Source organism: Penicillium digitatum, chromosome 6 (genome assembly GCF_016767815.1).
Source record: "Penicillium digitatum chromosome 6, complete sequence".
NCBI lineage: Eukaryota > Fungi > Ascomycota > Eurotiomycetes > Eurotiales > Aspergillaceae > Penicillium > Penicillium digitatum.
The window spans coordinates 262,336-286,483 of NC_089389.1; the positions used below are offsets into that span (position 1 = coordinate 262,336).

The 24,148-nt window shown below is 47.6% G+C and overlaps 9 protein-coding genes across 9 annotated transcripts; 3 read left to right on the top strand and 6 right to left on the bottom strand.

Moving 5' to 3' along the window:
* Nucleotides 1–791: 791 nt before the first annotated feature.
* Pdw03_5140 (nitrosoguanidine resistance protein SNG1) lies at nt 792–2,992 on the top strand (the record flags this gene model as incomplete). The annotated part of the gene is made up of 6 exons (XM_014683670.2): nt 792–827; nt 897–914; nt 979–987; nt 1,057–2,585; nt 2,897–2,911; nt 2,977–2,992. 6 exons carry the CDS (start codon nt 792–794, stop codon nt 2,990–2,992), a joined length of 1,623 nt encoding a protein of 540 aa, XP_014539156.2.
* Nucleotides 2,993–3,116: 124 nt separating this feature from the next.
* On the bottom strand, nt 3,117–3,437 carry Pdw03_5141 (uncharacterized protein; the record flags this gene model as incomplete). The annotated part of the gene is made up of 2 exons (XM_066100962.1): nt 3,117–3,178; nt 3,257–3,437. 2 exons carry the CDS (start codon nt 3,435–3,437, stop codon nt 3,117–3,119), a joined length of 243 nt encoding a protein of 80 aa, XP_065957902.1.
* A 923-nt stretch (nt 3,438–4,360) lies between these two features.
* Nucleotides 4,361–5,200, bottom strand: Pdw03_5142 (Riboflavin biosynthesis protein Rib7, putative; the record flags this gene model as incomplete). Its single annotated transcript, XM_014683669.1, has 1 exon — nt 4,361–5,200. One exon carries the CDS (start codon nt 5,198–5,200, stop codon nt 4,361–4,363), a length of 840 nt encoding a protein of 279 aa, XP_014539155.1.
* A 319-nt stretch (nt 5,201–5,519) lies between these two features.
* Pdw03_5143 (Fungal transcriptional regulatory protein, N-terminal) lies at nt 5,520–7,264 on the top strand (the record flags this gene model as incomplete). Its single annotated transcript, XM_014683668.2, has 2 exons — nt 5,520–5,635; nt 5,773–7,264. 2 exons carry the CDS (start codon nt 5,520–5,522, stop codon nt 7,262–7,264), a joined length of 1,608 nt encoding a protein of 535 aa, XP_014539154.2.
* Nucleotides 7,265–7,839: 575 nt separating this feature from the next.
* Nucleotides 7,840–9,633, bottom strand: Pdw03_5144 (transcription factor kayak; the record flags this gene model as incomplete). The annotated part of the gene is made up of 4 exons (XM_014683667.2): nt 7,840–7,857; nt 7,946–8,062; nt 8,805–9,192; nt 9,245–9,633. 4 exons carry the CDS (start codon nt 9,631–9,633, stop codon nt 7,840–7,842), a joined length of 912 nt encoding a protein of 303 aa, XP_014539153.2.
* Nucleotides 9,634–11,380: 1,747 nt separating this feature from the next.
* Pdw03_5145 (terpenoid synthase-like protein) lies at nt 11,381–14,174 on the bottom strand (the record flags this gene model as incomplete). The annotated part of the gene is made up of 11 exons (XM_066100963.1): nt 11,381–11,857; nt 11,916–12,000; nt 12,054–12,114; nt 12,167–12,268; nt 12,324–12,484; nt 12,538–12,692; nt 12,758–12,819; nt 12,891–13,426; nt 13,476–13,741; nt 13,800–13,831; nt 13,883–14,174. The coding sequence occupies 11 exons, from the start codon at nt 14,172–14,174 to the stop codon at nt 11,381–11,383; spliced, it is 2,229 nt and encodes a 742-aa protein (XP_065957903.1).
* A 2,395-nt stretch (nt 14,175–16,569) lies between these two features.
* On the bottom strand, nt 16,570–18,214 carry Pdw03_5146 (Sugar transporter; the record flags this gene model as incomplete). Its single annotated transcript, XM_066100964.1, has 2 exons — nt 16,570–16,927; nt 16,998–18,214. The coding sequence occupies 2 exons, from the start codon at nt 18,212–18,214 to the stop codon at nt 16,570–16,572; spliced, it is 1,575 nt and encodes a 524-aa protein (XP_065957904.1).
* A 633-nt stretch (nt 18,215–18,847) lies between these two features.
* Pdw03_5147 (Beta-glucosidase) lies at nt 18,848–21,618 on the top strand (the record flags this gene model as incomplete). The annotated part of the gene is made up of 4 exons (XM_014683664.1): nt 18,848–18,968; nt 19,042–19,648; nt 19,714–20,980; nt 21,052–21,618. The coding sequence occupies 4 exons, from the start codon at nt 18,848–18,850 to the stop codon at nt 21,616–21,618; spliced, it is 2,562 nt and encodes an 853-aa protein (XP_014539150.1).
* Nucleotides 21,619–21,708: 90 nt separating this feature from the next.
* On the bottom strand, nt 21,709–23,375 carry Pdw03_5148 (Fungal transcriptional regulatory protein, N-terminal; the record flags this gene model as incomplete). The annotated part of the gene is made up of 4 exons (XM_066100965.1): nt 21,709–22,558; nt 22,632–23,207; nt 23,265–23,279; nt 23,329–23,375. 4 exons carry the CDS (start codon nt 23,373–23,375, stop codon nt 21,709–21,711), a joined length of 1,488 nt encoding a protein of 495 aa, XP_065957905.1.
* Between the last annotated feature and the right edge of the window lie 773 nt (nt 23,376–24,148).

The window sequence follows — 24,148 nt, forward strand, 5'->3', positions numbered from 1 at the left end:
TTATATCGAAAGAGATCATGAAACGATAGGTTAATCGGTTATTGCCGAGCATTGCAAAACAACTGATGACTCATCGATAGTTCTATACGACCGACGCCGAGGTTATACAATCTCCAGTATAGACTACGTCGCGCTCACCGTCCAACAGCGATCTTCAAAGGGTCTTCGACTCGGGTCAAGAGCGGGGGCTGCCCGAAAAAGATCAAAGTCGATAAGTTTCTGATTGGCTCAAGAGGGGAGTGCTAACCTACTGAGTCTTTTGATTATTCAACATTTGATTATTCACCGCGTGCATTTTTGAAGACCTATCAACTGAGATTGGGTGACATAATTTTTGGATTGTTGAGATTCAGATGTGACTTGTTGAGGAGGCGTTTATTGTGGTTGAATAGAAAGTGAATCGGAAGATTCGTGGCAAAGCGACAACCCAGCGCATCAATCTTGGCCTCGCCTTAGCCATGTGTATAACATCAACTCCCATCTCCAAAAAAGGAGCCACTGGTTTTAGGCATGGGGCTTTTCTTTACCATCTGACAGACAGAACCCTCAAGCGGAATCGACATCTTAGTCAGCATCATCCGGTAGTACCAGTCATAAGGGGGTTAGGGAACGCCACAAAGTTGCCACCCTAATTGCGCCCTCGTCTCGGCTTCTGGTTCGGCCTCAGATAATGGACTTCGCAACTCAGCGAAGGATCTTCATACTTCTAATTCCCGACTCTTCTGGCATGCAAGTGATCTCGGTCACCTTGAACATCCCAAAAGTCCCTTAGGGCTCCTCGATACGAGCTAATGCTATGCCGACCCAAAGAAGCTTGCGGAACTTCTGTATGGACATGAGGGATCTAGGAATGTGAATCGATAGAGAGCCATGGTTCGCATGGCCAATGGAGACAGAAATTGTGGCCTGATTATGTGGGTGTTCACTTTCTGTATTTGTTCTCTCAAAGATGTCATCGATGACTTTTTCTTGTCCCAGAGCTTAGCCGTACGTCCGGCTCTTGGCCTTCCAGGTTCAATGCTGATTGACTAAATTTTCTTGCTCGGGGATCAAAAGGTTGTACGCTTCTTTGACATACTGTTTATGTCAAGATTCAAAATTTCACTCTCGAGCTACTATAGAGCTATCGCTCCACTAGATTACATGAAGTTCTATCCCAAAGCGCGAGAGCAGCGGCTTAGCATCCACCACCCATCTGTTCGGCCACGTCGATTGGGTCTTTTAAAGGCAGCTGCAGTCAATTTTCTATTGCTCCAAATTCTATTCCTGGGTTTATTTTGTTGGATATTCGGCGCTCTCTTCCATCAGTCGGGACACATTCACAACATCAATGTGTTGTTTGTTGACTATGATGGCGGCGCGATAGGCGATGCAGCCCGTGTCGCATTTCAAAAACTCAAAGGACCCTTCTTTCCAACCTTTATTGAGCGATCTGCCTCCGTATACCCTCAACCTGGATTAATTGAAAGTGCCGTCTGCGAGATCAAATATTGGGGAGCCCTCTACATCACAGCAAATGCGTCGAATGCATTGAGTGCCGCATTTACCGGTGGGTCGGCCGCCTCGTCATACGATAAGAACAATGTTCTCATCATGGTGTGGAACGAAGTGCGTTACCCGACTGTCGTTGACTCGGCCCTTGCCGATAGCATGAAATTGCTGTCGGAAACCGCACGTGTCGCGTACTCGCAGACTAACGCGAAAGAGGCGATGAAGAGTGTCAACACTTCCGATCCTACTGCGCTGGTAGCGTTCTACGAGCCATGGAAATTGGCCGACCACAATGTTTTACCCACAGCACAAGGATCCAGAGCTATTTACAACACGCTAGTTCTCATTTTGATCATGAACCAGGATTTCTTCTACCTGGGTACAGTCAATGGCTTATATACCCAATTCAAACTCTACACCTCGGTGTCACCGCATCGCATCCTCATCGCGCGTCAATTCATTTCTTTGGTCTACGCTCTCGTTGGGGCCATGTGCACAGCTGGGGCAATCTGGGCATTCCGAAGTGGCTGGAATGTCAACAGCAACCAATTCGCGCTCACTTGGCTTGCATTATGGCTCTTTGCGCATTTGAACTTCCTCGTACTAGACGTTTTTACCATCTGGCTTCCGCCTCCTTACGTCCCGATGGCGCTGATATCGTGGGTCATCGTGAATATCACTTCCATCATTATCCCATTCGAACTGTCACCTGCTTTCTTTAAAGTGGGCTTCGCCTTACCCGCACATTCTATCTTCCAGGTTCTCATCGATATCTGGTCCTCTGGCTGCAACCCCCAACTCTATTTCGCGCTACCTGTGCTCTTTGTGTACGAAATGCTTGGTATTACCTTGAGCTCCATTGGGGTTTATAGAAGGGCTCATTACGCGTGCATCACACAAGACAAGGACGAAAAGGCTTTTCAAGAGCGGGTGACGGCCGCATTACAGGAGCAGCAAGTGGCTCAAATTGTCAGACGGGAGACAATGCATAATATCGAAGGAGGCGAAACATTGGACACCGAGGATGGGGAAACTGCGACAGCAACGGCAGATCAAGTGGAGTTGATCAACATGATCAGCCGTGAGATTTCCCGGTCTACGGTCGACAGACCAGATACAGGCCGAGGTAGCACCGGGCCATCTTTTGCCTTGGCCTACAAATAATGGACGAGCCTTTTCAGTTGCTGCGAACATAAAAAAATCGATCGTGGTCCAGTGAAAATATCTAAATGCAAGGAATCTATGAAGATTGTGCATTATTCTTCTTTACATCCTCACCGCCTCATCAGAAATCTGGTCAACATCAGAGACCCAATAAACGAACAAAAGCATCACTTCATTCGACCGCTATCAGAATTCAACAGGGTATACCGATATCGATCTATTCAACTAAATACTGCTATAGAGGGGATGATTTGAGGTGAGCTATCGTAAATCTAGATTCACTTACCCAACTCCTCCTGACCAAATGGCTCCTCGGCAAAGTCAGCAATCGGAGTAGCCCATCCTGGCCCCAGGAGCAGGCGTGCAATATAGCCATCGTCGCTAGGATCCATCTTACTTTCTTTGTCACTAGCATCAATCTCCCCATGTGAATCTTCGTCAAAATCCACTCTCAATTGAGCCTATCCACCGTCGATAGAGCGAGGAGACAAGGAACATTTAAGGATCATTCGGTCGAGAGTATCTGCAACTATAATGTTACTGTTTATGTCACTCTTGAGCAGACCGATTTGTCCAGGCAAACCGCGCTGAAGGGTCTCACAAAGCTGTGTAAAGCGAGCTTCCGTCGCGAACTGTGCACAGATGCGTGCAAGGCGGGAAATTGAATCCAGCCTTGCAATTAACAATGAGCGGTTATCTGGGTTGGATCGGAGATCGCGGATTTGGTGCCTGAGAACAGCGAGCATACGCTCATGTTGCTCGCTATCATTGAGTGACGGCATATCTGTAAATGGGTCCCCTGAAAATGTCAGTAAATGTAGTGCCTGGACAGTACTTACCTAGACATTGTAGATGGATTCCAGGGTGGAACTGTTGATCGGAGATGGAATTACCACTGCTGATAAAGCCCAGATGATGTGGGCAAAGAGGCTATTTATCGTTTCTTGGTTCTCCTAGTGGTTCAAGAATGGATCATTTGGCAACAAAGACCATTGTTGTAGACAAAGATATGAATGATTGGGATCATACACTTGTTGATAGCCCCCTACAAGCAACAACACCAGCCACAAAGACCGTTCAAACTGGTTGGATAAAAGAAAGGATCGCGGTCAATAAGACAGTGAATCATTGGAGTTCGGACCCATTGGCGAGAGGACGCGTGATTCATTACAATAGTCATGCAACTTGGCTTCGTTTGCTAGAAATTTTTTTCAAATTGATTATCATCAACTTGGCTCTCGTGAGATAAAGCTGTAGATACCCAATACCACGTCGAGTGTGTTGGCGTTTCCTATTTGACCACAATTGCAGTAGTAAAGGATCGCTATAGCCTTGACAACAGAGAATTGATTTTTCAAAATTTGATTCCATGGGTCGAAGTCAATCCTCGCAGTGAAATGCAATCTTTTTATCCATCATGCTCTAGCGAGTCTCTCCTCGCATGCTCCGACACAAAATCAAGGACATTAGGTAATTTTTGGTACATGCGTGTAGGCTATTGCATTGGTTGTAATGGACAAGTGGGGTCAACGGAATTCTTGCGTGAAGTGTTTTGTATTCAAGGCAGAGTTAGGCCACAGGATGAAACAGAGATTTCATTTGCTTCGCGCTCTGTGCTAGAGTCCTGGCGATGACATTGAGGACACATGCACTTGGCAGATGTTCTTGGTCAATGTCAATCGGTCAAAAGATTCAAGTGGTTCTCTCAGTCACAGAGCTTGACCTGCCCGCAAAGAACGACATCTTCGCCAAATGGGTACCATTTGACATTCTTCAATCTTGCTGCGGAGATGGCATTTCCATCCTCGTCAAAGCGCCTAGCAGGGGAGACGACCACGCCACCTTCACCCAGCCACGTGGGAGCAATGGTAATAATTACACTGTCCAGCAAGGACATGTAAAGTGGGCTCAAAAGGGATTTGATGACCTGGCCGCCACCCTCTATCATCACGCTCCCAAGGCCGTTCGATTTCAAAGTGACAAGCAAATCAGGCCAGTCGATCTGATGTCGGCCGGTATGCAATCTTACCATTTTAACCGAGATAAATCTTCCGCCATACTTTTCCAGCAATGATTGCTTCTCGGCGCTCGGGTTTCCAACTGCAGTGATGATCCATGGGGCACGGCCACGGCCCTCTCTGCAAAGTTGGAACAGCTTACTGTCATCTGAAAAATTCCATCGGGCAGTTGGATCAATGACAACTGGTCTAGGCTGGCCATTGAGGCCATCTTGGCCATAACCCCCAACTCCTGTGATTCGACAGTTGAGACCGGGGTCGTCTGCAACTGCGGTACCAACGCCGATAAGAATTCCATCATGACGGGATCGTAGGTAGTGAGTCATTGCCTTGGACTGGGGCCCTGAAAGCACCGTACGTGTACCAGGGGAAAGAGCAAGAGAAGAGTCAAGCGAGGTCGCGAATGTGAGTGTTGTGAAGGGGAGATCAGACTGAGCTGCCGAGCTATCTTGTGGGGGCAGATGGGGCTCCAAGAAGCCCCTGTCTGAATCTGAAAACTCCAATGCATCTCTAGGTGCTGAGCACATCTGGAGCGTTGTGGGGTTCAAAATGGTTCACTCAACAATTGCTGTTCGAGATATGAAGCTCGGCCTTGGCGGTGAGATGAAGTCGATATTGATGCCTCAGGCACAAATAGTGTGCCTGACCCCACTACCCAACCACATCGCCGAACCACGATTGGACACAGACCAAAAATGGCAGGTTGGCCAACAGAAGAGGATCAGTGTGATGCATCTGAAAACCTGCATGAGCGGGGTCTTTTACGTGACCGCCCCCCCCGAAGTCGACACTTCCTCCTCTCCCATAATGTTCAACGATCCATAGTTAACGAATCTCACACATATCATGTCAGATCCACATACCCTTTTGCCTGGGAGCCAATCAATCTTGGTGATACGCGATCGGGAGAAGAGAAAAAGGACTAGCACATCAAAGGTCCGCACAGGGTGTGTGACCTGCAAGTAAGTACCCAAAATTCGGTTTCAAGTGAAAGCTCAGTAGATGAGGAGATCCGCAGCGCGTCAACACAATGCGGTGATTTTACCCAGCCATATGATCTTATTTCAGTAACAATGCTGGCACTAACACCCGTTTGAAGATCTCGTCATAAAAAATGTGATGAAACTCGACCCTCTTGTCTTACGTGCCTTCGTGTCGGACGTGTATGTGAAGGCTATACGGCGCTACCCGATAAAAGAACCCGCGAAGTGCGAAATGCGCGCACCATGAGGAGTGGTGATGCTCTAAACATTGTGCATGTGGGTCAGCAACAAGCTCAATCCGCTGGTTTGGTCTACGTGCTTGATGGGAGTCAAGTTGGCTTGTCGCGGATGGAACGTGACTATTTGTATTCATTCCGGTCGTACACTGCTAGCCAGTGCGCTGGGTATCACTTCGACCCATTCTGGCAGGTTCTGGTTCATCAAGTCAGTGAATCTTGCCCCGAGGTCCGCCATGCTGCTATTGGTATCGGTGCCTTGCATCGTAGATTTTCCAACCCCGGTTCTAACCGGCATGACAACTTCCCAATGCGGCAGTCGACAAAGGCCATTGCCTGTCTTCGCAAGGCTATGATGGAAGGTGACCAATCGGATCCCTCGGTCACAGAAAAGATCCTGGTAGCTTGTGTTGTTTTGGTAACCTTCGCTTTATTCCAAGGCGATGTTGATGCAGTTCGCTGCCATCTGCAAGCTGGCACTAAACTCCTATGGGAGTGGAGAAAGAAAACCACCAAGAGCCCGGTTGCTTCGGTTTTATTACATACATTTATCCAGCTCCATATCCATTGGGCAAGCGCTACAAGACTCCAGGATTATCTCGCGGGAGGATATCCTTATCTTCAAGAACTGATTCATGAAAACCTCGTCGACATCTCTGCACATGCCGATGAACTATCAAAATCGACTATGCTGGTATCTGTTCAATGTTGGGCGTTAATGTTCAGTGATCCTGTATCGCTTGACCCACAGACCACGAATCTGTCGCGAGGATTCACCTGGGACACTCCCGCGAACAAGGTCCATCGATTGAAAACACAGGTGGAGGAATGTAGCGCTCTCCACAGAAGGGCTATATCCCCCACCAAGCTCCGTGCCTTCATGATCGTCCAGATGCAGATTGAGATGATACAAATTGTACTTGCATCCACAAAATTTTCAGGCTCTGAAACAGAATGGGACCCTCTCTTTCCCCATTTCAAACGTGTTGTTGACAAAGCAGAAGTGTTGCTGAGCAACTTCAATTACTTGCCCGACCCATTGTTTTCTGTCAAGGAAGGATTCTTGGGATCCCTCATGTTTTGTGGGCTCAAATGTCGGGACTGGACGGTTCGACAGAAAGTATTGGCCATCTGCCAAAAGTACAACCGACGAGAGGGAATGTTTTCTACCGCTGAAGCCGCGCTCCTATTGAAGAAAGTCTACGATTTGGAGTCTGCCGGGATTTTACCGGGAGCGTACATACCCGAGTCCGCTCGTATTCCCTTAGCATATATCGCGGAATATCCCAACCTTTCGAAATTTACCACCAAATGTCTCATCAGATATCGTGATAGGGACGGCAATTGGTACAGTGAATTGTTATCACCTTGATGGGTTGTCCACCTGTAATAGACTTGATGGTGGACAAGAGTTCTGTAGATTGCAACTTTCTCAATAGAATTGTATAAATCTGTTTCCAGGTCGTCTGGCAAAATCACTGTGCAGTAATTGAAGTAGCGAAATCAAAGTCTTGTCCCCGAAGATCTGTTGACACGTGCCATTTGCTCGGTAATCTGATCGACAACATGAGACCACCGTCGGGGTTGGCGTTGGGGCTCCACTCGGGATTACAGCCCTCGCCTCCATCGCATGGGCCCTGTGGGAACGTTCGAGCTCGCTTGAGAGCTCGATCAACAGGCGCCCGTATACCGATGAACCAATCCTCAACACCAGGAGCCTTTCGGCAACCAGGGCAACCCCGTCGACCGGTCGAATTGGGCGCGTCTAATGGATCAGAGTTGGGAACTGGAGAGAATCACAAAACGACAAGTGAGCGCCAGGTTTGATGGCTTGTCTGCTGCCATCTCTGGTTACAACCTTTCTCTTTTGATGATTTCCGGCCGGTTTTGTGAAAACAACACGCATTTGAATTTGGGTTGTTCCCAGGTGGACTATACCCTATCAGGTTATTCATGTCGATGGTCCTACTCCAAATCCGTCAGGTCTTGCAAGTGTTTGAACTCTGGTAACTATATCCCTTGTTGTAGTACCCGCGTACTAGATATTACCTACTTTAGAAAACAGTGTAGAGGATAGGTCGAAATAGGTTTTGAGTTCGGTTGGGCTTTGATACTTGAACCCACAAGTGCCACAAGTGGGTTGGAGTTGGGGTTCGGGGGTCTCAACCCACTAGTGGGGTTTGGCGCAGAATAAGCATGAGCAAGTCATCAAGGCAAGGCTTAAATGGGAAATACTGTATAGCACGCGATGGTCAAGTGCGAGGAAGAGTGAAAAGGTCAGCAGCAGATAGCGGGCACAAAGAAACGCCGAGCAACTATGAGATCGGGTAGTCAGTTTGAAAAAGTAGAGATGCAGTACAACATATGTTGTAGGGAGGTCAGGTAAAAAAAAAAAAAAGAGGATCGTTAGGACAACATACAACATAGGCTTGGGGAGTGGTAGGGTATTAGGGAAATGCACGGACATCTTAAGTGGAGATAACTGAACCAATCCAATCCCACAGCTAATGACCTTGGTCCATGTTGACTTGTTGATTGCTGGCCAAAGAACGGAACTTCGACGGCCTCCGAAATTAAATTAAGATTAGTACTGAGTTCTAGTCATTGGGTAAGCAATGATGCTCAAGTACACGAGTTTTATACACCCCGGAGCGTTATAAATAGAGACAGAATTGCCAGCTAGGTATGAATGGACACAGACACAGCAAGCTATTGTCCGGTCAGTCTGGCAGCTCAGAACCTAGTAACACTTCTTTCCCTCTGCTCTTCCCGTCTATATGGCTTTACTCCTTACTCCCAAAAAGTCGCTTGACCGAGCCCAACCGCGATTTCTTCTCTCCTGCCTTCACAAGTTTACCCTTTCCCCTGTGAAGCTCTCGCAGCCGCCATAGCATCCCCAGCGCACTACTCACCACGATGCTTTCTCCAATGGAGCTCCGACCAGCAGGAAGAAGCAGAAGGCCCTCGCTGTGCGGTAGGTACAACGAGTCGTCGAGTCCGATGTGGTAGTATACGGCCTGGATATCGGCATCGCTGGGTTCTTGCTGCTTCTCCTGTGGGGCCGGGCGGTGGACAAGTGTATACCGTAGGCGCCCGATCCGGCTGGGGTGAATCTGCCATTGGTAGGTTGTTGATCCAACGTCGGCATCTGGGACACGGAAGGTGAAATAGGGGTGCTTCACGATGCCGTTGCGGGTTGATGAGGGGGGAATGGGGTATGTGACGTCGAGTATTATCTCACTTTCATCTGCGCCATTTGTCGTCAAGACGGCTGCTTCCTCCTCGGTGGGAGAAATTTCCCTGTGACAATGAGTCTCACTTTTTACCGAAGGTCAGAGAAAGTGCAACTTACAATTTTACCCCAGAAGACGGAGATGACGATTTTCGGCCTCTCACCAATCCTACCACCGCTTCTTCTTCTTTTTCATGATTAAAATTCACATCGTACAAGACGGTCGTATCATCTGGTTCACCACCCTGCGGTTTCGGCATGACTCCTATGGCTACCGCATACTTGGTACAACCGATGGGGAGTGTGCCCTTCGCAGCTGCATACCGGGTGCTGATGTCATGGATGGCCAGGTGAGTTGCGTTTCTGTCGTGACGAGGGATATAGACTGCACGTGAAAGGTGAGCGAGAGCCGCGGCATCTGGATGTCCAATTTGCGAGGCAGCAGAGCGGGTGATTTGGTTATGCGATGAATACTGTTCCCAACCGGGGACGCTCCCACCTTCAGCCATTTTTAATTGGAAAATCTTCCGGGATCAAGGAAACTGAGTGGGATCTTATTGAAAGGGTTATACGATGTGCAACACCGGTACTGGTGTGTAGAAGGGTCAGATTTGTAATTGAGTAGGCTGTCTTGGGCATGTGATCAACGTCCAGCGCCCGAGGCTAACCCCCTAACACTCCGAAAAAAACGATGTGGATGGGTATGTCCAATAGTACATGAGCAATCTAGAAATGGCGGGGAAGTGAGATCCGATCTTACACTTCCTATGACATCACTCCCCCGCGATGTCCAGGTCCAGAGTGATTCTTCCTTTGAACACAAACATAACACAACAATCCTGGCTTAAATTACAACTACACAGTAAACAAGAGAAGACCACCTACCATCGTCACTCGTAATTAGTTCCTTTTGCCTCGGCCTCTTTGAGCTACGCCTAAGACGATTCGTTCATTGGCCCAAACTCTAAAGTTGCCCCATTCATCCATAGCCCGGAATTGATTTACCCCGTGGGCCAGGAGAGAAATACGGAGTTCTTAGATTGGTTGTCAACGGCATACGCGAGCGCAGGATGTCCTATCGTATAAGTAACCTCCGGAACAGGACTCTCCTTTTGGTAGCAAATTCACCACCGCTTCTGGGGATTCGTCCATAGCCCAAAGCGGGGGCATGGTTGAAATGGCTGTCAATTGTGTGAGGACATCTATATCCACCCCCCAGGAGCAATTCCACGAGCTCTAAACTGTTGCTCCACACGGCAGAGAGAAGAGGCTGCACCCATTCTTCATCATCTTCCGGTTTATCGGATGAACAAAGTTCAGGGGGTGCGCCACCTTGATGGAAAAATCCTGGCAGGTCGTATACTCCGTATTCGCGTGTGAAATTACGCAAGCCACCGGTTCCGTGTGGTGGTGACTCACAGTTCCATCGACCAACATCTAGACGACTTCCTAACAGTCCTGCATCACTACCACTACCAGCGCATCAACCTTATCTTTTACTCGCAGTCAAGTTTGGACCCATATTCGGAGCCGTAAGGGAATTTAGCAACGGCAAGCTCATACGACAATAGATATCGCGGGCGGATCCCAGACGCATCTACGGACCGCCATGATAACGCGCTCCATTGAAAATTGCATGTTATATTTAGTCAGTTTGTTCCCCACGGATTTGGAAAAAAAGTCCGGATTTTGTCATAGAAAAAGATTAGAGAATCATGTGTATCCATTGATCACACCATATCGTGTTCTATCCCTAGATTTCTCTTATTATCTTCGGAAGGCCACGCTCCCACCGGAACTCCCCTATCATTCCAGCTTTGCCTCGGGGCTCGAAGCAGTCGTGTGACTTGTATTCGATCATGGACTACGAGGAACGAAGAAGGATCCAGAATCTTGATGCGCAACGAAAATAGCGTAGGTTTCTTGGAGTGTCGAGTTACCTTGCCGATATTCCGCTAACGATTGATTCAGGTAAAAAAAGAAAGCACACGACTAGCATCAACTAGACTACATGCTTCTTATGATCTGTAGTTAGAAACAAGGTAAAAAACTAAAAAAAGTACTAGGACCGCAATAGTAGTGTAGTTCATATTAATCACATGTTAAACTTGGTCAACTTTGTCCGCAGAGATTGGAAAAGGAGCGGATTTTGTCAGTTTTAGTTAGAGAACTATACATATCCTTTGATCGTCCCATCCCTTGATGCACGATAGACTTCTGTCATCATACCCTAAATTGGGGGTCATAACCTGGTGGCTAGATGTCTTCGCACTGAGTCGCCTCTTCCATAGCCCTCAAAAAGCAAGCCTTGTCAATAGGCCGCCCATTCTTCTGACCTCCTTTCCATGCCCGTCGCTGGTTGATCTTCCAGGCAGGTTCACTCTTGTGTGCGATCTTTTTCATCTCATCGCCGAGATCAAGCTTCATGATCAGCAATCGTAGCGCCCAGTTTTCGATACCACCGGCTAGCTTTTCAGTCTCCACGAGGAGGCGTAGCAGTTCAACATGCAATTTTCTCAATACAGCTTTCGTTTCGGTAAAAGCTCCCCGAGCAGTGATCTCCTCTAGCACGTACTGTTTCATCTCCGGTGACAAGATTTCGCCCTTCCGGGAACCCTTAAACACGCTTGTCAACGCTGTGTTGGAGAAGCCTGGTGGTTGCATTGATAAGATAACCGGGAAAGATAATTTTCCTTCGTCGAGATCATCGCAAAAGCCCTTGTTTTTAGTGTACTAATTTAAGATGTTGGTCAAAATGCGTGATGAGAAACATAGTAGGAGAATTTCTTACATCTTCGCTTTGAAGGTTCTGGTAATCATCTCGGATTTGGAAGTGTCTTCCAAGCAAGGTTACGAACTGACTTATATCTAAGTCACTAGATTTTGTTAGCTTCGGTCTAAATCTGTTGTACGATGAGAGTTGAAATACCTATTCATCGTCGCCTCTGATCTCATCAAGCGGCTGATAAGCCGGAACAAGCCACCAGTTTCTATTTAATGATCAGTGACTGGAAACATATGGATAGATGTGCTAGTACATACTGCCATCAACCATGCTGGTATACTGTGCAGGGGTTGGTACATGCGTGTGATAACTCCAGTGGAGATCGCGTCCCTGTCCAAGTTGTAGGTTACGCATTTCATCTATTGTTGTTAGTCCAAACGCTTTTGTAAGCATGCACACTAGGGGTATTCCGACCTGTGTAAATCGAAACCGCAGATGGTGAAAGCATCTGGATAAGAGACAAAGCTTCATTCATCAAATATGTCGCAGTGTTGATTGTTTGGCCAACGCCAAATATCTGATGCGCCACTGGCTTTCCGCGTCTGAGAACACTTCCATCTTGAACGTCATCGAGTCTGTTTATGTGTCAGCGAAGGCAAAGATGACGAAGTTGAGGGGGCCCGGCTACAATAACGATGAGTTATGCAGGAAATTCACTGCGCCTTCTATGATCAGTAGGGATTTCTTGGGCACTTTGTACCATGAGTTCAGAGCCGCTATTAATGTCTGTCTCACATTCTTAGAAGGTAGTGAGTTGATGTAGGTGTAGGGATTTAACACGGGCTGCACATTTCTAGTTAGCACTTAGGCCTCCTCGTTTTCGAATATTCTTAGCGACAGAAACTTGCCTCGTCAATTTTGGGATCTCCAGGGGAGTACTTGGCCAGGACATCAATCTCTGCTGCTGTTTCTGAGATATGGTGAGTCCCCTTTGTTCGGGATCAAGGCAGTCTTGAAACCGGATAATGGTTTTATACTTACTTCGGCTGGGATCTTTCAGCAAGACCTGATGATTGTCTTGAATGTCGTGTTTATGCTCCATTTTGGGTGTGAGAACTCGCACGGCGTCACTGCCAAACTTTGCAAGGTGATCCGTATAAGGATTCCGGTCAACCTTGAAGTAACGAGGAACACACAGACTCCAAACCCAGTTTCCAGCCATTGAGTGCTCGAGCAGCCTTAACCAGCGAAGAATTGACTCTGATGGGCTAGATGTAGCCTCGTATTGTTCTTTCAAAAAACAAAATCGCTCTTCGTGTGCTCGGATCTCAGCCTGAACAACTGCCTTTGCCGCGCAGTGCGTCAGACCCTGTGTAACTGCAACAATATGTACTGCGTTAACCAAAGGCACGTCCCCATGGCTTTTGACATGAGCGGCATATTCTTTGTCCCAAGAGAACAAGTCGTTTACCAGGCAAAGTTCTGCATAAGCGATGTAGCTCATGGGGTCGGCAATTTTCTCTTCGTCGGCAGTGAGAGTGATGCCTGATCCCCATCGAAAATTATAGAGGGTCCAGCTTTTAGAAGGTCAGATCAAGTTCCCGAATTGGGAATGGGCTGACATACTCTGCTGCTGCATCAACTATTCTGAACGCCAAGTAGTCATCCAGAGTAGGAAATTCAAGACTCCTCACGTCTTGTACTGACGCAGTGAATGTTTGCCAAGCATTAAGGAACCATTCGCCGAAAACGGGGTCAAGACGCAAGTACTCGGCCGCGATCTTGGCCTGGACCTCGGCTTTGCGTTGTGCTTTTGGTGAAATTCGAGTCGATACAGAAGTCATGCCGCTTTGATTAATAGCCTGGTGAAGCATCTCGTTTTCGAGGGACAACTAATTAGAGCGTCAGTTTTTGATTCACACAAACAAAGCGTTTTTCTGGTTATCATACAGACTCTTGATCTGCAGCATTATCCGTTTCATCTATCGCTTGTTGTTAGTTGTGGAAGACAGAATAGAGGTGTATACACGTGCCATCATGAAGGAATGCATATTCCACAGTGTACGCGACAAGTGCCAATCTTTCGGGTAGGCAATTTGGCGCACATAATGAAGTAAAGTTACCAGCATGTGCATTTAGATTGCCGAACTTCGAACCGACAGCATCAATCCCATTGAGGTCTATATGGCATTGGACCGAGACATGATCGGCGATGATGGTTTGCTTGTGAATATATGGGTTAAAGAGAGAGCTGTACGCCGGATTGTTAGCGTAGATTTCGGGATCAAGGTTCTCCGCATAGTCGTCGGATATTTGATCGGCCATTGTGATTTAGAATTGTTTGTAGATTTTTTAGAAAAGAAAAATGTGAGCTGCACCACACACATGTGCTAGTTGAGGGGGTCTCTTATTGAATAAATAATCAAAATTGAAAATGAGACCGTACTGAAACATCTAGCTGCGCTAGTTTAGACTGATACTATTAATGTCCTCTTCCGATTCCGGTCTCCCTCGTTCCTACCGTACGATATACAACCTACGCGCAAGGAACCTCAAAACTAGGGCTACTACCTTGCATGCAGCCTGCCCCGCAACAAATTAACGTATTATATATCCAATGACGGTGATTGGATACCCCGTTGCCATATTAGAATTGAGAGACCATGTCCACTACCCCTAGAGATTATTCTAAACCACGATTTAATCCTTCCCTACATGTCAAAGCCTCTATTCCGTATTACTGAGTAGAAATTGACTTGCATAGAAAATTGAGTGACGATCACCTACCTTGTCCGTTTGCTCTTGCCTATTTCAGGGAAATCTAAAGGATCAAAGAACAATGCGCCGTTCTAACATATCTAACAAATGACACTTATACCTAATGGGATATCCAGTCCATAGCTAAATGCAGCACTATGCTGTAGGGAAAGTAAAAAAAAAATGGATTTGATCCATGATCCATAAATAGGAGCAATGAAAATCACCAATCTCGCTCGCGGGCCGTTACATTAAAGTAAATCACGGAGTCTTTCCCCTTGTTATTTAGCCTAGTTTCACCCGGCAGGCTCGGAAGGACCTTTGTCGAATGACCCACGCTTGTTCTCATTTGGTGAGTGGCAGGCGGGAGTTGTGGATGTGGTGGAGATGAGAGAGTTCGGGAACATTCCCGCAATAGCCTAGATCCAGGAAGTACGGCGTAGTGCATGTGTATGTTGTACCTACGCAGCTATGTGTACTCCTTGCTAGCCGCATTCGCGAATTTCCCGATCAGGGTGCCGCCGCTTTACCGTCCTGCCCACTAAGTGTCTCACAGCACAGGGTGATTACTCAGTAATTAACTAGGGACCACAGGAGCAAATAGGGAAGTCACATGACTTCCAACAATAAGCTTAACATAGCAGGAAACCCCACTTAACCGCATCTCCATGTGCATTAGCACTTGAATGTAAATTCCACTGCCCACTAGTACATATCAAGACCGCCAGATGTAATCTAGGGGGATACTTTGGATGAATTTGGAATCTATAAGGAGAGATAAAGGTATGTGTCAGAATACCAGGTGCAATACATAGTGAAAACCACATTTGACCTCGGTGGACTCGGCTATCCCACAATAAAAGTCCAAAGATTAGTAATCTAGATCCCACTTAGATTGTATAAATAGTTAGGGATTTTTGTCATTTTTAGTTAGTCAGAGAATTTGATACCTGTCGTTTCAACCAATCAATTTCATACAATCAGCTTTCTGTCAGTATGCACTGGTAATTAGGCGAATTAATAGCTACTTCTCTAAAGGGGCAGCTTGCGAGTTGCAATCCCAATGCCTAAATGTGTAATAAAGTTACCTACTTCGTTTGCTTGATTCTGAAAGTGATGAGGTTTGATGATACTCAAATATGTGCTACTTGATTTCTGGGCTGTGGGATAATCAAATAGTGGTATGAAGCTAATTGTGGTAAATCAAAGGTCCTCAATGGGAGAGATAGCTGTGACTCAAGAACTTGCTGAAATCATGAATCTACTCAAATTCCGCTTCGGGGCTTGACCTGAGGGTTGGATTGTCATATTGTTGATTAACCGTTAAAAAAATTAATTAATTTCAAGCTTACCCTTAGGCCAAGTTACTAGTTGCCTACGGGGCTTCCCTTTGATTTTTTTTTACAGTTTCGTTGGACAGAATTCGTACTTTATCATTCACAGCAAGTGTGAAACACTCACCAGCTGAGTGGAAGATAACATCTTGGAACTGCCGGCTGGAGGGTTATGAATTGGAATGTTGTATCAGCGAGGGAACATGATGAACCTTCTGCAAATTGAAAAACCAAGGTTTTACATGCCTCTGCGGCACCAAGTGACACTGACTGATTTGATACAGTTTACAAAAAGTCACCCGGAGATCATTCCAAGGGCAACCATCCCCATGGACCCGTTTCCCGATATCAAGGATTTTCAAGTGGACTGGAGCAAATTGACCGTCGGAGAGGTCAAACAAATCCCGCTGTGTTGGATTACGAGACACCAGTTCCAGATCTGTGGTGACGGAGCTTGGATATTTGAATTGAAATTATATATGCCTCTTACTGTGTTGCTTGAATCATAGAACCATGTAGCATTTTGATATTCGTTTCGCCTTCGTAATGAGATCAATCTAGTTCAGGACCTGTTATGTCTATCTGATCGTGACTGAACATTTTTTTCCTTCACAAGAGTCAAGTTTCACTTAAGCCATTTCGTTATGAACGGTCGACGAGCCAGTCTTTGAATCATCGAGAATACCCACCGGAGTCTTTTCCGCACCACTTCCCACCAGAGCATCTGGGCCGTCGAAGATCACGGCGATTTGTTCCAGCGAGTAGCCTTTGGTTTCGGGGTAGAAAAAGTATGCCGTAATACCGAATACGATGAGCACCACAATGAACACGATGTAGTATTTCCATGCAATGGCATCCAATGCAATGGGATTGACGAAGGTGTTGAAAAACATGCCAACAATCGTGGCAAGCCATGTAACGGTGAGACCGCGGGATCGGAGGCGGAAGGGCCAGATTTCGCAGGGATAGGAGGTGAGGAAGGGAGTCCTGGCAACAGATGGACTTGATTAGCGACCGTTAAAGGGGTGAGTGGGGGTAGAAGGCAGGCGAGACTCACAGCGCAACACAATATCCTGCGAAGAAAATGAACAGGAAAGGGATGACGGCAGCACCGGTTGCAGAATCGCCTGTCGTCGCGAAGGACCCTGAAAGAGCTGTGACAAGCACATAACTCACCAACATGATCACGGCCGAGGCCATGAAAAGTGGGCGGCGTCCTAGCCGATCAATCAAAACGGCTCCAATTGCAGCGAATACCAGGTCCCACATCTGAAGGCAGGCGGAAATGAGAGTCTGGTCTCGAACTTTGGTCATTCCAATGGATGTCAAGATTAGGGCAAGGTAGTATGAAATCACACCGTTACCAACCCATTGGGCAAACATTCCCAAGGTGATAGAAATCATCAAGCGACGACGATTACCAGGTGTCTTGAACATCTCTGCATAGGAACCGTTATTGCTTGCCTCCCTCTCTGCCCTGATAGTGGAGAGGATCTCCTGGAATTCGTAGTTGACCAAAGGCGAGGAAGCATCGCCCGCAGCATGGTATTTTATAAGTATTTTACGCGCTTCCTCTTCCCGGTCAACCGAAACCAACCACCGAGGGCTCTCGGGGGCGAAGAAAAATCCGGGCAAAGCAACAAGCGGCACCAGCGCTTGCAGGAGTGATGGAAGTCGCCAGGACCAGTGAGATGAGTATGTCCGTGAAGCAAAGACCACCCAAGCCGCGACTGTTCCACCAACGTACCATCCCGACATGAAGAGACAATTGAGGATCCCACGGTGGGTCGGGTAGGCAATTTCGTTGATCAGGAGGGGAACAGCGTTTCCGAATAGTGCAGAGGCAACCCCCAAGAACAGACGGGCTAGTAAGAATGCCTTGTCATTTGGGGCCGCTGTCTGGAGGGCTGTGCCGAGAGCAAGGAAGCTATATCCCACGTAAACTCCTGGCTTACGTCCGTAGCGATTGGCAATCCAAGCAGCAGATGGGTATCCAACACCACATCCGAGCCAGTAGATTGCATTGATCCATCCAAGCCAAGCGCCGGTTGGATGGTCCATGAAATCTTTCCACTGGTCGAGGGCTTCAAGACCATTCATCAAGGATCCATCATATCCGTTGGCCGATGAGTACAACACCAAAGAGATGATGATGAGGTTAAGACGTAGAAGATGCCGCTGCTTCCACCAAGGAATGCCATCTGATGGGAGGAGAGCAGTCAAACGGTCATCTGGAACAGAGTTACCAGAGTTACTTATGGGATTGGCCCCCATGGTGTTGATAGTTCAGAAGGTTGTCGCGAAAAGTAGAAGGCTTGTACTCCGCAGAGGAAAGGAACCAGGGGTTGTAGGAGCCTTTTATCAAATAACGGCGACGACTTCTGCCGATATTTCCGATGGTCCCATTGTCCGGATTTTGGCTTATCACACTACTCCTCCAAGGCTTTCAGAAATTCCTAAACAGTGTTTGGAGGTAAATGAAAGCGATGAACGAGACATTAACCAATCAAATGGATGAATCTTGGCCTTGACTCGGTTTTTCGCAGCCCTGCTCACATGGTCCGGCTCCATCAACTTCTCCGGAAATACGATTGCGGGATGAACTTTTGCGGAGGACATGGGGAACGGGGTCAGCAGTGAGCCAGTTACCGGGGCACGGAGAAAAGGCGAAACGGAGAAACGGAGAAATCCACCCATGAACTCAGGGACAACCAATCATGTCGTTAAACACCAACCCCATGTGTCGGTGTATGCTCCGAGAATTCGCGAAAGTGCTTCGTGACGCGCAGAGGATCCCAAAAAAAATTGGATACTGTCTCATGGGTCAGAGCCCGAGATACTTAGGCTGCTTGCATTTTCCTCGACGCGGGGGATCTTTTTTTCCCTTTCACATACCGAGTAAACAAAATGCCGTTTGTCGACACTGTGATCAATGAGGTGGACGAATCCTTTGTGAGGATCGCGAATTCTGACATTGAGGTTATCCTCAAACAACTCACACAAGATGAAAAAGTAGCGCTTTTGACAGGTGCGCATGGCGTGTCCGGGTGTATTGACATCCACAAACACGAGAGAGGAAGCTGACCCTTCTTCACGCATAGGCGAGGACTTTTGGCATACCGTCCCCATACCTAGACTGGGTATCCCCTCGATCCGAGTTTCCGACGGTCCGAATGGAGTTCGGGGCACTCGCTTTTTCAGCAGCGTTCCTGCCGCATGCTTGCCATGTGGAACTGCGATCGGCGCAACATTTGATCGAGATCTCGCTGTTGAGATCGGACATCTGCTCGCCGCAGAAGCAAAAGCTAAAGGTGCACATGTTCTCCTTGGTCCAACCATCAATATCGCGCGAGGCCCACTGGGAGGAAGGGGTTTCGAGTCGTACTCGGAAGACCCGGTCCTATCTGGAGTTCTCGCGGGCCACTACTGCAGGGGATTGAAACAGAAGAAAATCGGCGCAACTCTCAAGCACTTTGTTTGCAATGACCAAGAGCATGAGCGTATGGCTGTCAGTTCCATCGTTACTGATCGAGCGCTGAGGGAAATTTATTTGCTCCCTTTCCAGATTGCGATCGCCCTTGGTGGCCCAGACGCAATAATGACCGCGTACAATAAGGTGAACGGTGTACATGCGGCTGAGAATAAGACCTTGTTACAGGACATTCTCCGCGGAGAATGGGGCTGGGATGGTTTGGTGATGAGTGACTGGTACAATCACCTTTTCCTTTCAATCGGTACGGACTCAGTAATACTAATACACGCTTTGCTTCCAGGTTCGGAACATACAGCACCTCCGAAGCTGTGGTGGCAGGTCTAGATCTGGAGATGCCCGGCCCTCCAAGATGGCGCGGTGCTGCCTTGTCACACGCGATCACATCCAACAAAATCCCACTTGCCGCGTTGAACGACCGGGTCAGAGCAGTTCTGAAACTCGTTCAAAAGGCAAGCAAATCAGGTGTCCCTGAGCATGCTCCAGAAACCCAGTTAAATCGACCTGAAGACCGAGCGCTACTGAGAAAGATTGCGGCGGAGGCGATCGTACTTCTTAAGAACGACGATGATATTCTCCCATTAAATAAGAACAAAAAGGTTGCGGTCATTGGGCCTAACGCCAAAATTGCCACCTACTGTGGAGGTGGCAGTTCGGCATTGAACCCATACTATGTTGTGACACCCTTTGATGGTATCTCGGCTTCAGCTTTAGGTGGTGTGGAGTTCGCACAAGGTATTTACGGCCATCAAATGCTGCCCCTGCTCGGCAAGCGTCTTCGTACCGAAGATGATCTGGTTGGATTTACCTTGAGCATTTTCAATGATTCACCAAAACTGGCGACCAGAAAGCCACTGGAACAACGGCACGAAACCGATTCGATGATTATTTTTATGGACTATGATCATCCGGATTTGAAAAAGACTTGGTATGCAGATGCAGAGGGCTACTTCATCCCCGAAGAGTCCGGAATGTACGACTTTGGTCTCACCGTTCATGGTACAGCAAAGCTATACGTTGACGGTGAGCTTCTCATCAATAATGCCGACATCCAACGACCAGGAACTAGCTTTTTTGGCAGCGGGACGTTGGAGGACACTGCAGCCTTGGAGTTACAGGCTGGCAAGAAATACAAGATCCATGTACAATGGGGTTGTGGCAAAACCAGCACCTTCAGAGTCCCTGGTGTGGTCGATTTTGGACACGGTGGATTCCGCTTTGGGGCATGCAAACGTCTCTCGCCCCAAGATGGTATCGCCGAGGCCGTGGAAGTGGCTTCAAAGGTCGACCAGGTAATCCTGGTTGCAGGGTTGAGCGCCGAATGGGAAGCAGAGGGCGAGGACAGGGCGCACATGGCCTTGCCGCCCTACACGGATGAGTTGATTTCGCAAGTGTTGGATGCAAACCCCAACACCGCTGTTGTCATTCAAAGTGGCACTCCAGTCGAGATGCCTTGGGTTCACAAAGCGAAAAGCATTCTCCACGCGTGGTATGGAGGAAATGAGACAGGCAATGGCATTGCTGATGTCGTATTCGGTGATGTGAATCCAGTAAGTGTCTATGCATCTCCATCGCTCATGCAGAATAATGGGGAACTGATAAACATGTGCTCTCTGAACAGTCCGCAAAGCTTCCTCTTACATTCCCTCGACGCCTGAAAGACAATCCCACCTTCTTCAATTACCGATCCGAGGGTGGCCGAGTTCTGTATGGAGAAGATGTATATGTTGGATATCGATACTACGATGGGCTGGAAGTTGATCCACTGTTCCCCTTTGGCCACGGACTTTCCTACACTACTTTCAAACTCTCAAATCTGGAGCTGATCAGAGATTCCGATAGCGTTTTGCAAATAAAGTGCAAGGTGCAAAACACGGGGCCCAGAACAGGTGCCGAGGTCCTCCAAGTATATGTGGCTCCTGTTTCTCCACCCATCAAGCGACCTGCCAAGGAACTCAAAGAGTTCCGCAAGTGTTTGCTGGAACCGTTGTCGGAAGAAGTCGTGACGATTCCGCTGGATCTGATTCGGGCAACAAGTTTCTGGGATGAGAAGAGCGGAAGTTGGTGCAGTCACAGTGGCGCCTACAAAATCATGGTTGGAACGAGCAGTCGCGGAGACTTCTTGGAAAGCTCACTGCATCTGAACGAGACTGTCTTTTGGTCTGGGAGTTGGGAGGTAACGAACTGATTAACTTGTACTCCGCTATGAAAAATTTTGCATTTCGCTTCAACCCTTTACACATGCATGTAAAGGGGGATCATTATTGTCTAATGGTGGTCATATCTGGATGCGATCTGTATCAACCCATGTCTGTAGATGCATGGTGTTCATGCTTTCACTACTGTCCAGTCGGGACAGTATTTCAGTAGAAAGTTGAACATATTCAGCCGCGTGTTGTGAAATGGGATCATCGGGGTGAAATGGACAGGCCAGAAGGCTTGTCATGACATCACGCACTTTGTTGGCTAGATGTAAACCATTCGCCTCCAGACTCAAGCGTGGAAAGTTAAATAGAATGAAGAACAACTGACGGCAAAGCTTTTCCCTCTCCAACCAAAGCAATCTTTGCTCCAAAGCCGTGGGTTGTTGGCTGATACTTGTTGCTGAAGGCTGAGCCTGTCGATGAGACTGCGCGGCTTCCAACTGATCCAAGATAAGACTCTGCAGCCACAGATGAGTGACGTGTAAATTTGCTCGTAGTGACGGGAGTTGCAATCGAATGGCTTTTTCATTCTCGTCTATGACAACCTCGTTGAGATTTTCTGGGTTTGATCCCCATGGTTGGAGAAGCGAGGGAATGTCGATGAGAAGATCCTGGAGACAATGCAGGCGCTCTTGAAAATAGGACACTTGGGCTTCAGGGTCCTTGGCTCTAACACACGCACACGGATCATCTGCAGCTGCATTTGGATGTGGGCTCCTGATTGCGGCCCAAAACACGCGCGAGTGGAAAATAAAGTCTGACACCAAGCATGTCTCGATATTGGCAGCCGGAAGCACCTCGTGTTCAAAGATAAATTCATCATCCACTCCAAGTGGCATAAGATCTTCAGGATTAATGGAGTGCAGCAAAACTGGATCCAGATAAGTGAGCCGCTCGCCGAGTAGATTTTGCAGATGAGCATGGCTGAAGGTGACATAATCGTGTTAAGTTCACGAAGAGAAAAAGTTTTTTGGGGGGAACATCTGGTCACACTCACACGAAACCATAAAACATTAGCCAGAACCCCTTTTTGCGTAATTGAGTCTCGATACAATTGAGGCCATCGTAATCAGATATCCGATGGAGATTCAGAAGACGTGCAATTTGCATTGCTTCTACACTCAACATACGGGACCAGTTATGATCTCCAAGTTGTAGGTAAGCCGCGAAGAAGAGATACTGGATTGAAAATTTTTGAAAGTTGAGCTCGTCAAAATACGAGGATGTTCTCAACCCCATAACTTTCTGATAACAGAAGTGAATGAACTCCTTGCGTGATGAGAACCTCAAGGAGTACGGCTCTGATTGGTAGGCTTGGAATCTGCTTCTCATGGTAGCCACCACCAAGGCAGCGATGGATAGAAGGAGTGCAAGGAACCCATCATTCTCACGGTCTTGGTCCTCCTGGAGAGCTTTCCGGAACGATGGACGGTGTACAATTGGAACCATTGGGTAGATGTAATCCAGATAGTCTTGCATAATTGCTTTGAATAGACTTCGATCGCAGAGATCATCAGTCCTATGCGGTACCGTCGGAACTGGGTGTGCTTCAGGTCGTTTCTCTGCATGGTGTCTATGTGGGAGTTAGGATGTAGCCCAGGAATGCCAGTAAGCCGGTAATGTGGCGTACCGCTTTTTAGGTCCTCTGATTTTCGAGGGTGAATCAAAAGTGCATGACAGGTTTAAACGCTCACATCGTGCACACCGCGATAATATATCCTCTGATCTTTGGAGTTTGCATTTTACCTTTCGTTTGCGACAGGTATCACATGCCTGGGTTGATAGATCTGCACGAGCGGATTGAGTCCCCTGTAACATCATGAATAAGCCTCAGACAGTAGAGCAACCATTTTACGCGTGGAAATTAGAAAGCCAGGAAGTCAATTTTAACAAAAGAACATGACGGTAGTCCGTTCTATATTATCGGGTCTCGCTAAGTGGGATTAGGCTTAGTGAGCAAACCAGAGAGATCACCTGTGCACCTCCAGGACTGGGTATCTTTGATGAGTCATCAAACATGGTGGGTCCATGGGTTGTGTTACTAGTGGTCGGGTGATGACTAACCAACCAACAGGGAGGCTCATAGCTTGTGGTCGGCATGCTTGTCATAAATCTCCTCTCTGCTCACCTCCGCGTTCCATTGATTGGTATACCAGAGTTTGGATTTCAGGATGGTATTTGCTGTCACACCCGCCGCAGCATACACAAATGATCTTCCAAACCTGGAGGGGTGCATTTGGGCTGCACGCTTAGTGCGGCTAAACCAACCCACGAGGCCGCCTGTATTACCATGACTTAGCATCAAAGCAATGACCATGCCTTGCTTCTTGGTACAGCAAGACTTCTACTGCTCTGCCGGTCATGAAGGCACGACAGCCTGTCATCACAGAACTAGACAAGCAAGCACTATTCAGTGCGAACTGATACATGAGTCTATTCTATAGTTCACTGCTCTTATTGGAGGCGGCTATAACTAAGCCTTCGTCTTGTCCAATAGTTTCCAGTCTTCTTGGT